The sequence below is a fragment of the Doryrhamphus excisus genome, linkage group LG11, assembly GCF_037039965.1.
Source record: "Doryrhamphus excisus strain RoL-2023G ecotype Guam linkage group LG11, RoL_Dexc_Guam_v1.1, whole genome shotgun sequence".
NCBI classification, from domain to species: domain Eukaryota; kingdom Metazoa; phylum Chordata; class Actinopteri; order Syngnathiformes; family Syngnathidae; genus Doryrhamphus; species Doryrhamphus excisus.
The window spans coordinates 5364372-5376672 of record NC_136367.1 but is presented as its reverse complement, the minus strand read 5'-3'; the positions used below and the strand labels follow the sequence as shown (position 1 = coordinate 5376672).

General features: G+C 41.9%; 1 protein-coding gene and 1 long non-coding RNA gene across 2 annotated transcripts in view; both read right to left on the bottom strand.

The window, feature by feature from the left end:
* lama2 (laminin, alpha 2) overlaps window positions 1-2738 on the bottom strand; it is a 173404-nt gene extending 170666 nt beyond the window's left edge. Inside the window, exon 1 of the mRNA XM_078794556.1 lies at window positions 2172-2738. Coding sequence (XP_078650682.1) covers window positions 2172-2238 — 67 coding nt within the window. The 5' untranslated portion in view covers window positions 2239-2738. The remainder of the gene's footprint in view (window positions 1-2171) is intronic.
* Window positions 2739-7958: 5220 nt separating this feature from the next.
* Window positions 7959-11949, bottom strand: LOC144901258 (uncharacterized). Its single transcript, XR_013629430.1, has 3 exons — window positions 11876-11949; window positions 8192-8264; window positions 7959-8062 (listed from the first exon to the last, which is right to left on the bottom strand). It is a non-coding gene; the product is annotated as an uncharacterized LOC144901258 (long non-coding RNA).
* Window positions 11950-12301: the final 352 nt, after the last annotated feature.

Genomic DNA, 12301 nt, shown 5'->3' with positions numbered 1-12301 from the left:
ATAGGTATGAATGTGAGTGTGAATGGTTGTTTGTCTATATGTGCCCTGTGATTGGCTGGAAATTTAACCAACACAGTGCTGTTAAATAAGGCTCAACATGTGAGATAATGTTGCACATTTTTTTTGAATATTGCACACCCGTCCACACACAACAGCAAGTTTTGCAATTGTACAAATGATCAACTTCTCAAATGATCTACTCAAGCCAGAATCCCATGAATTTGATCTGCCGCGCCACCAGTAACTTCGACAACCTTTTAGCGGTCATTCCATCAACCAATTCATCATTATACACGCACTTCCCCTAATTTCTCTGTCACAAAGTTTATGGGAACATTCTTTGTAAGATCAGTTCAGATTGCCATCTTCAAGAGTGCGGGAATACAATATGGCCATTTTAATAAGATGTGTGTTCCCATTCATTCCCATTGCCCTGTGTGATGACTGCCACTATTCAAAGTCTCAAATGTTGTCATTTTTGGGGGAATAGACTGCTATTATACTTTGCAGACTGCTATAATCCTATATTATTGTGCAATGTTGTGTGAAATGCATGATATAAATTCATGTTCCTTGTATTATTATTATTTTTTTGTTTTAAGGATGAGTAGTCAGGCTATTCTCTCCATGCAACACACATGCACAAAGATTCGCATCCTTCAGCAGCAGAACTTAAGAAGTGGGTCACAGGTAGCAAAAAAATATGCTTCAATTTATCGTGAGATTATGCAGCACATAACATCCAATAAATATATTCACCGTCTTCTTTGCGGGAATATTTTGACCCATATTACTGGTCCATTTGCCCCTCCAGTCAGTCATAATCTCAAAAGACATCAACACAGTTTACCAGCGTTACCTGTGTCATAGACCAAATTGATCTTTCACAGCTCCCCAAGAACGCAAAGCGAGAGCAGCCACATTCTTGTCTCTGGTGTTTTGAGAGGTGGTTTGATCTTTAGCCCAAAATTACAACCAGGACCAAGTTCATTTTCACTGAGCTCCACTGGTATGATACCAGACAAATTGATTTGATTTAGTTGGAGATCTATGGGAGGGGTGTGCCTGCATGACAATGCAATGTAGGGGCTTGAAGTATTTCCAGAAACAGCATCCTAAGGGCGTGTCAAATCGTGAAGCAACCCCTTTACAACTCTGTATGGAACTCTGTGGAAGCCAGAACCAAAACATTGAGTACAAAGTTTCTTCATGACTGAATCGAATCAAAAATGAAGTTCTAGCCATGAAATAGCAATTGTCAGCAGCTTTGTCTTGCTTCTTTTTTGGTATCGACAAAGAAACGTAATCAGTATCATCACTAAAACAATCCACATTATGCACAAGGGGGCGCATTCTCCACAAATGCTCAAAGGGTGCCATTGAGCACCAAGTCAGCTTTTTTTGGGGGGGGGGACCAAAGTAATCTGACACTGTACTCACTGTCACAATGACAATAACAATAGCAGAGTCCAGCCACTCACATATCAGTCCCTGGTGGTGTAACAATACAGCTGCTGCTTTTTAGAGCAGACAATGTGTGAGCAAACTTTTTGCAGTAATAACCATTTATCAATCAGTTTGTCTGATATGCATTCATATTACTCCAAAAATGCATATAACCAAATTGAAGTCATGTCATATAAAACTGGCTTTTAATGGGGTGGTTAGGGCCGACAGATGTGGTGATGGTGTTTTTCATGGGACCCATGATTCCACTAATTTAGTAATGGGGTGGGGAGGTGGTACTATAGTGATATATTAGAGGTAGAACGACATTACTGTATCTTTAAAATGAGTACATGGACCCCAGGACACATTATGAATGTTTCCATCAATTATGTTTTATGGTGTGTGTGTGCTTTTGGTGTCGGATCATTTTCTGGCTACAAATCAACAATGTTTGCTCCTAAACACATCAAAATTCCACATGGATAATTAACTGACCTTTTAAAAAATAATTCATGAATTGTCTAGACATCCTTCAAAAACGCTGCTTTGAACTAATTAAACGATAGCGTGCAACAATTAAAACAAAAACGTGCTAGCTCGACAGCGCCATTAAAAGTTCTACTTCCTGTTTTGCAGTGATTAGCTATTGGCCGTCGACCAATTAGCGCATCCGGGCAAATGACGTAATCATTAATGGACTTGCTTTCATACAAACTACTCACCTCTCTGCTGCGCGTGGCCGCATTGCCATAGCAACACGGCGAGGAGCACCAGCCGGAGTCGCGCCATGGTCGTCCTGTGTGAAGTTCAGGGCGTGCGACTGTGAGCTGCCACCAGCACAGGAGTTCGGCCCAACTCCGCACTCCTCCTCTTCCTTTCTCTCCTCCTTCTCCTCCTCTTCCCCTCCTGGCCTGAATTGGAAACAAGGGGGAACATATGGAAATGTTGTTCTCATTCAGTACACACTTTGGTTTCCACGTTGTTGATTAGATTTGCATCCACTAGAAGGCATTAAATCAACCCTTTAATGAACTTTAGCTGCTGGTAACAAGTATAAACATTCTTTTTTTTGGGAGGTTTATTCAATTAAATGTTGCATCTGAAACTACTTTGGCTTTCATGGATTAAAAAAAACTCGTGGGAAAAAAGAGGAGATGCAAAAAGTAGAGAATGCAATAAAGACAAAGTAGTGAAGGAAAAGTTTTGGTCTAACTTGACAGTACGACTGTTTTAGGGCTCCTCCTGCTGCCCTGCTCAACTCACCACACTCTGACTAAAGTGCTTGCATCGTCAGCCATGAGCGCATTGAGTGCATAAATATGGAGCATTTGAGATTTAAAAAAATGTAATGAACAGTGAAAAATTGGAATGTTACCCAATACTTAAATATGCCTAACTTTCATCATTACAAGATATTTTTACACAGAAAACGCCAACAAAAAAGTCTCCAAAAATCATAATAATCTTATACTCACAAGGGTCATGGGTATGCTGGAGCCTATCCCAGCTGACTTCTGGCGAGAGGCGGGGTACACCCTGGGCTGGTCACCAGCCAATCACAGGGCGCATATAGACAAACAACCATTCACACTCGCATTCAAACCTATGGACAATTTGGGGTCATCAATTTTGTGCATGTGGGATGAAACCGGAGTATCCGGAAAAAAAATAAACCCAAACTCCACACAGAGATGCCCAAGGAGAGATTCAAAATCAGGTCTTCCCTATCTCCTGACTGTGTGGGCAACATGCTAACCACTCGTCCACTGTGCGAATCCAACACTAGAATGATCTAAAATTGGGATTAAAAAAAAAAATTCCAACAGGAAATAATAATCCATGTCAATGTCAAATTGTGGCCCTCAGAAAACCGATTACTAAAAATTTGGACAAATGAAAAAATACATGAGGCACTGTTAGCAAAGAGCACAATGTTGACGCAATAAAACCCAATTTAAACCCGCCCTTCATTTTGGACACAAAATATTTAAGATCCATTTTTGGGGGGGAAAAAAAAAAATTGAACTCATGGTTACAATGTCAGTGAAATAACACCTAATCAATGTGAATAAGAAAATATTATTTGGTACCCAACAGTTGTTCTTACATCTATTCAGGTCACTGGTGGGTGTGAGTGACAGGAAGAAAAGCTATGACTCGCTTGGAGAGAAGTTATTTGGCTGTTGGTTGGCATGCATATACGGATCTCTAGACCTAGAATACAAAATGACCTCCAGATGCACAGAGGCTGGTACTGCGGAGACTAAGGCTGAAGAAGGGTTCTCTTCCCTGGGCTCGGAGGAGCACCAGTGTGGCCTGGTGTCTGGCGGGTCTCCGAGGTCCAGCGTGAGGTCAAGGCTATGTCTGGACTGGAAGGCAAGTGGACATATGGTATGAACATAATGGTAGTCATTTTTTCAGGATGATCTTGAGATACAGATTCTTACCCAGATGTTTAAATTCCAGAACACCAAAAAAAAAAACAAACAACCAAAGCTGTCCCCGTTCTAATTGAATAGACCCCAGACCTGTCATTGCTGAATCCGAATCCACCAGCACAGAGAGACTCCAACCAAAACAACATGACCCACTACTAGACCTACTGTAGCATTAACCACCTTCTGCTTGGAGAACCATTCATTCAATCATTTTCTACCGCTTTTCCTCACAAGGGTCGCGGGGGTGCTGGAGCCTATCCCAGCTGTCTTCGGGCGTGAGGCAGGGTACACCCTGGACTGGTCGCCAGCCAATCACAGGGCACATATAGACAAACAACCATTCACACTCACATTCATACCTATGGACAATTTGGAGTCACCAATTAACCCAGCATGTTTTTGGAATGTGGGAGGAAACCGGAGTACCCGGAGAAAACCCATGCATGCACGGGAAGAACACACAGAGATGGCCGAGGGTGGAATTGAACCCTGGTCTCCTAGCTGTAAGGTCTGCGTGCTAACCACTAGACCACCGTGCCGCCCGCTCGGAGAACCAGACTTTCCAAAAAAAAAAAATTTTCCTCAAATTTCAGCTAAATTGCCGTTTTTTGTTCTGCAGAAACCCATACAGATGTTTTCCTACTGGCATTTCTCAACTAATTAGAGCTTTAATTCTAATTTTGTCTCTTCACTTTTAGCTTTATGACGATATAAACCAAATATGAATGCTATTGAAATTGCAAGAATACAAATGGCTCCTGTTCTCCACGGTGCATTGAAAAGGCATCCTTAAGCGTGCAGCACATTTCATCTGCTTCGGTTGGGTTTTAAATATTACTGAACAATGTGACGGCGTGTACGCAGACAGGCAGTACTTCTAATCAAATAAAAAAGCATGAGCTAGATTGCACATCCTTGTGTTCTAATGCAAATAGCTTATTATGCTATGAATTCTGAGGCGTGCTCAATTGCGGTACTCATGTTAAAGTGCTCTTCCGTGAATAACTGTAGTGTGATGGAACTGTGTCCCTACCTCTTTTAGGACATTCGGGAGCACTCTGTGTGTGTGTGTGTGTGTAATTGTATACACACACATAAACATACATACAGTACATAAAGGAAAACAAGCATAATGTAGTCATGGTTCACCCATGCATAATACATGTAAATTATTTTGAGTTGCTTTATATGCAAGTCATGTATGTTTGGTTTATATTACTAAAATAACAATCTTCTAATGTTGTAATGGAGGATTTAGTGGTGGCTACAAGTCTCATAAAAAAAGTAGGCATTAACAGTATGACTGTTTGTTGAAGGGGTGACGAATGACCTAAAATGTAAAAAAAGAACAGTTTTATATCCTATTAAACAGAAAATATGAATTTTCCGCTGCTGGTTTATTGGTGCCAATATAACTCACTGTGTGCCAGCTTAATAAAGTTTTTATTGAGGGGCAAAATCGCTGGCAAGATAAAATGCATAATCTTTCTCAAGCTCTTAAGGCTGCCAACTTGGGAATAGGACGGAACTTGGTATGGATTCCAACTGCTTCTTAATGAGTTTGCCCGTGACAGATATAGACGTCAGGCCCGACTTTACTTCGATAAACTGACCTTGAGTGTGATGATTTTATTAAAATCTAAAATGTAATTTAAAAAAAAAAATCTCCAGATCTGTTGTAGTAGGGCACATATTACATATTTATTTATTAGGGTCAACGCATATTAAACTGCATCTGCGACCAATACCAATGTAAACATGCCGGAGGAAAGCACTACTGTGAGTTTCCATCTGCAGTCCCCAGGCAGTTAATATTTGCTTTAGGTATACTTCCTATCGCAAACAATGACTTATAGTGCATCATTATGATCACTGGCATCAAACGTTATCCCTTCTGTGATATTCAGCTCGTAAAAGATGTGCTAATAATCATGACTAGTTAAAGTAATGATTGTTAATAGTGTTCAATCAATCACAATTTGTGCCATTCAGGTTTTTTGTGTGTGTCTAATTTGAGCTAATTAATGCACATCGCTTGTCGCAACAGTCCGTAGGCATTGATTTTAAAGTTTAGTGGAACATTTGAGGGCTGCACGGCGGGCGAGTGGTTAGCGCGCAGACCAAGGTTCAATTCCACCCTCAGCCATCTCTGTGTGGAGCTTGCATGTTCTCTCCAGATACTCCGGTTTCCTCACACATTCCAAAAACATGCTAGGTTAATTGGCGACTCCAAATTGTCCATAGGTATGAATGTGAGTGTGAATGGTTGTTTGTCTATATGTGCCCTGTGATTAGCTGGCCACCAGTCCAGGGTGTACCCCGCCTCTCGCCCGAAGACAGCTGGGATAGGCTCCAGCACCCCGCGACCCTCGTGAGGAAAAGCGGTAGAAAATGAATGAATGAGTGAAACAATTAAGGGCTGCACGGCGGTCGAGTGGTTAGCGGGCAGACCTCACAGTTAGGAGAACAGGGTTAAATTCCACCCTCGGCCATCTCTGGTACTCCGGTTTCCTCCCCCATCCCAAAAACATGCTAGGTTAATTGGCAACTCCAAATTGTCCATAGGTATGAATGTATGGGTAATAATGGGTACCATAGTGTGAATGGTTGTTTGTCTATATGTGCCCTGTGATTGGCTGGCCACCAGTCCCCGGTGTGTACCCCGCCTCTCGCCTGAAGACAGCTGGGATAGGCTCCAGCACCCCCCGCGGCCCTTGTGAGGAAAAGCGGTAGAAAACAAACGAACGAATGAATGAATGGAACAAATGATTGTGTTTGGGGATATAACCTAAATAAACAGAGCCTGTCAACTAAAAGTAAAACCGGTCTGTTCCTGTTGTGCCAACATCCCATAATTCCCCATCTCTTGTCACTTGTGCATATGAATGCTGAAGGGCCGCAATTGAAGTCATCCACCAGGGGAGTCCAGTCGGAGCGGAGAATGTGTAATGCTCTATATTTTGTGAAGATGAATGTAAAGCATTTAGATTATGGTCGCACGGATGAACGGAGTTTTAAGGGTCTGGGCTACTGGCTGGAGTTGAAAAGAATCTCCCAGATCGGAATTTTCTTCAGAGCCACGGAGGGATCTTCCTTTTCCCGGTCTCTGAGACTTGCTGTGATTGGAATCATCTCCAGGTTGTGCACAGAGTAGCCAATTAGGAATTAACTGGCAGGAGCACTGAGAGAAAGTAGAAGTGACAGGGGCAGGGAGTGAGAAAGGGAGGAAGGGAGCGATGGTGGCCATGGCGGGGTGGGGGTGGGTCATCGTGCACTTGAGCGTCTGATCCTTCCACAAGCGTTTTCGTTCCCCCCCCCCCCACATCAAAGTAGGATGTGAACGCGTAGCGAGCGTGTGCATCAGCATGTTCCAACATCCAAAACACAGACCACAGACGCTCCATCAAAGCAGCGCCGTGTTCCTCCTCTCATCTTCCTCCTTCAACTTCCTGCCCTGCATCCAAAAGGTCAGGCCTCTTTCTTCTCTTTTGTCTCCTTTTGTTCTCACCTGTACCTTCAACATGCAGCCCGGGGTCTCCTTGTGAGTCACTTGGTGAAGGGCCAAAGCGCCCCTCCTTCCTCGATCCTCTGCTCCTGCATGCTGGACTTCTCTGGGCTTTACGCCAACAGTATCTTCATCTCCTCATCCGCTAACTAAATTCCCCCGTCCGTCTTCATTCATCGCCGCCCTTTACCTTCATCCTTTTCACATGTGATGAAGATTGTTTTTCCACTCATCATCATAACAGCAATTATAGCTTCTGTGTGAAAAGTGTATTTTAAAGTCATTGCTTCTATCTTTGCTCTGCTTTTATCCTCCTCCAGGGCATCTCGCTGTTGCTTTGCACTTTGCTCCGTCTTTGTCAGGCACACATTGGACTGGTTCTCGATTTGTACCCACATGGAGGATTCTGGTACAGGACATAAAATCAACGATAGGTGTCGGCTTGAATTGAAATTCCATCGTCGGTGTTGGTCATTAGTGCTCACCTCGTCGTTAGCGTCACTAGCATTCACCTCTTGGAGAGTAGGTGTGGAAGATCTCTGCAGAAGAGTACCATTGCAGAGGGTCGGACAGCAGGGATTTAGGCCAGCAGACACAGGCTGAGAAGAGGTCAGAGGTCATGAGGGAGGTTGCATGTGATGACCTCCCTTGTCTCTCCTCCCGAGACAGCCTAATCGAGGAGGAAAACAATCAGTCACTCCATTGCTTTGGTCGTACCTGTTTGTTTAGTCCTACAACCCAGCCTCAGAACGCCAACATAATCCATGACATTATATAATCCGGTGTATAATCCTAGTACCTGGATGAGTGGATGCTGCAGTATCCACAGGTTCCACAGTCTCTCTTTTACTGCAGTGGTCCATTTTATAAAACTGGGGGAAAAAACAAGCATGTGAGGCTAATTGGAGGTTCTAAGTTGTCCATATGTCCGATGGTTGTATGTCCATATGTGGCCCGTGTTGGATGACCAGTCCAGCATATACCCAGCCAGTGCTGGGATAGGCTCTAGCTCACCCATAACCCTGAACAGAAAACGCCATAGAAAATTGAAGAATGAATGAGATATTTAGCTATAGATCCCAAATGGCCCAAACCAACCTGCCCGGTAAATTAAGTCTTTAGTCTCAAGTAAGAAAACATGACAGAGGCCCAAATGATCTGTCTTCCATGCTGCCCTCTACAGGAGGTAGGGAGATCAGAAGATGTAGACGCCCACAGACATAACAAACTCCTCTGACTCCCTGCTGAGAGACAGATGGGACCAAGACCAGCTCCTGACCCAGCTTAGCTAGCGAACCATCACCAGCAGACTCATTTAGTAAGTCGACGGCATAAAGAAAAAAAATGAAGAAATGGATTCTACTTCATTGATACCGAGATGTTGAGACTTCTTCCACCTTACCAGTGGATGAGCGGCTGGTTGTGGTTAGTTTGAACTTTCACTTTTGATGAACAGCCTTCTTCAATTTAGTGGTTATTGCTTACTTACTGCATAGCACATCGGCCTCTGTGATGGAGACGCAAACCCCATACAGCATCAGCATGTTATCATTAGCATTTTGATACCGTTTTTGTATTGACTGTACAGTATAGTTACATGATCTGGTAATTTCATTTGAACATGCATCATATTACAATTGAGTGCATCCCATAATCAGTTCACAGTTCCACATGTCCTAAAGGAGTAGGAAGAAGCAAAGCTTATTAAATCCTACCCCTCCATCTGGTACTTTTACAATCAGTAACTGTTACATTTGTTCACTTCCTGCTTTCTTAATATCATTTATTAATTTTTTTTTAATAATGCACCTCGTACCAAAGTAGGAGGTGATATGAGCATCCAATGCCATAATGGGTACCATAGTAAGTGTCAATATAGTGATATATATAGCACATCATGACTGGTTCAAGACTCTTCATCCTTGTATTTAGCAAACATCAACTGCTTGTATTGTTTCTTGAATTGGCTCATCGTTGTGCATTGTTTGATTTCCTTACTCAATCCATTCCATAGTTTGATTCCACATACTGAAAAGCTATGGCTTTTTAACATAGTCCTAGCATATAAGTCTTTACTGATTATCTATTGAACTTAGCATTTTTGTTTCAAATTACATCCAGCAAGATTACATAGAGCCAAGCATATTACGACATATTACGGTGACATGCAACTTGTTTAGTTGACATAAAAAAAGAGGGAGGAGAAACCACATAAACAGTAAAATTCCCAAATAACGGAAAGAAAAAGTGCAGCATATGTTTTTCTCAGCTTATGGCGTCATCTGTCACTGCCATGGATTTTCCATTAACTAAGCTGTCAAAATGTTCAAATCTCATTTTGAGAGGAAGATGTAGATGTGTGCATGTGTGCTCCTTGGCCTGATGAAGAGCCGCTATTTTCCCTTCCATAAGATAATGTCTCTAACTCGTGCCTACAATTCCATCCCAATGACTTTTGTTCATGTGGAGACTGATTTCTTTGCAGTTTTTCATAGTTGAGCAACATACGATAAATGGTAAGATGGTACATTTCTGGAATAATAACATCGGCCATTTCTTGTGCATTACGCTTAAATGACAGATGTGCATGAATTTGTAATCAAATAATAATAATACCCTTCTATTTCCATCCATTTTTTACACCCCTGATTTTGTGCAGAGGTGGATCTCATAGTATGAGTAATATACTATACAGTATTACACTGTATACGCTGATACTACCATGCAATACTCTTGATAGAATTCATATCATGATTCTGCATACCAACTATTATATTATAGTATAAAAATGTAAACAGTTAGGGTAAAAATATCACACACACAATGCAGTCAACCATACCACTACACTACACTACCACTATGGATGTTAATGCAAGATGCATTGCCATGGGAACCAAGCCAAAATGGAATATCAAAGGAACCCCCTTCCCCCCACCTGTAGGATAAGAGTGAGTTGGACAGACATTTTTTTTAGCTCAGCCACAATGCACCAAGATGTTCTCCCTGCTCAAAATATACATTTTTGCTTTTAAGCATGCTGTATGAGTGAGTGTCATTACTTGGCCTGGGTTCAACCAACATCTTCCCATGTGCATGCAAGACCTTGTGGGAGTCAAATCAACCAAGGAAGATCTAGAAAGGCAAAGAAAAGAAGCAATGAGATAAACATCTTTCACGCCGTTACAAATGTTACATTTGCAGGAAGTGAACAAATGTAACAGTTACTGATTGTAAAAGTACCAGATGGAGGGGTAGGATTTAATAAGCTTTGCTTCTTCCTACTCCTTTTGGACATGTGGAACTGTGAACTGATTATGGGATGCAGTCAATAGTAATCTGATGCATGTTCAAATAAATAAAACCATTACACTGGTTAAAACGCCACATTGAAAATGTCAAATAGGAGAAGAGCAAAGCAGGAAATCAGAGCCAATTAAAAAAAAAGTTAAACAGCTGGTTTGGACATATGTAGTACACTTTTTAAAGTTCAAAAATGTATAAAATTAAACAAATGAAATGTTATATATTAATACATAATACAGTAGATCCTTCTCCAAAGACCACACGCGAATTGCAGCTTTTATTTTGGAAACCAGAGAAGACATTTTGGCCTTTTGTCTGATATGTCTTTCTGATATGTTTGTGTTTGTTTGATATTGTTTGAAATTGTGTTTTCTTGATATTTGGTCTGTCTAGGGTCTAGGACAGGGGTGGGCAAACCACGGCCCGCGGGCCACATGCGGCCCACCAAGTGTTTGAATCCGGCCCGCCAGTTGCTTTCTAAGTATTTCAACTTTTAACATACAAGCTGGCAACATGACTTGCTAGTCGGATGTCTTATTCAGTAAAAAAAAAAAAATTAAAATTACATTTCTTAATTTGATGTGATCTAATGTTTAAAGTGCTCCTAAAAAGTATGACACTTTTACAGATAAAATTAGACAAGTAATTCATTGCAGAATGTTAGAATTGGAAGTATAAAATCGTGTTTGTGTGTTAAATATATTTTCTGGCCCCCCTGGACAATTTTGTTGACTCAAAGCGGCCCACGAGTCAGAAAGTTTGCCCACCCCTGGTCTAGGATCACCAACCTATTAGAAATCAGTGCTGCTTCCTGGCTACTGATTGATGCTAATGGCTACCGGTTTGATACACACTTTGCTCAATTACCTTAAACTATATGTTGCCATTAATAATATTTAATCTAGTCTAATGAAATGCTTATAAAGCTACCAGTTAGCGACATAACATCCCAGCTATCACCAGTAGCATGCTAACGTGTGTCAATGTGGCATATTTAGTACAAAACAAAGCTGGCAGTCATTTCCGGCATTAGTGGCTATGCTAACCAGGCTAACTTAGCCCAGCAGTTAGCAAACCAGATCGGCGGCTGGACGCTTAAGGCTCACCACACAATACGATATCACGACAGCTTCAAACGGCGTGTAGCACCGAAATAATGACAAATAACCAGATTACTCACGTTTCTAGACGAATACTGTTGCTTGAACATCCGAAGGAAAGGCCCGTGTAACGACACTAACGCTCAAAGCTGCTCTGGTGCATTCAGGTGCCTATATAGCGTCGTAATTGGGAGCTACGTTTAATCACATTATCTTAAAGGGGACCTGTTGTGCTTTTTCCACTTTTCTGAGCTACAAATGTTTTTAGAATGTTGTATTATCGTGTTAAATAATGTCAACGTTTAAGGAAAATGACCTCTGAAAGAACTTTGGGATGGCTCTGAACAATAGGGTTTCTCGAGCTCCATGTTAAGTCACAGTCAGCCAGACGTCCTTTTAAGGGCGTGCCCTGGTACAAGCCGTACATTGTACGGGTGGGCAAACTACGGCCCGGGGGCCACATCCGGCCGGCCAAGTGTTTGAATACGGCCCATCAATATTTAATT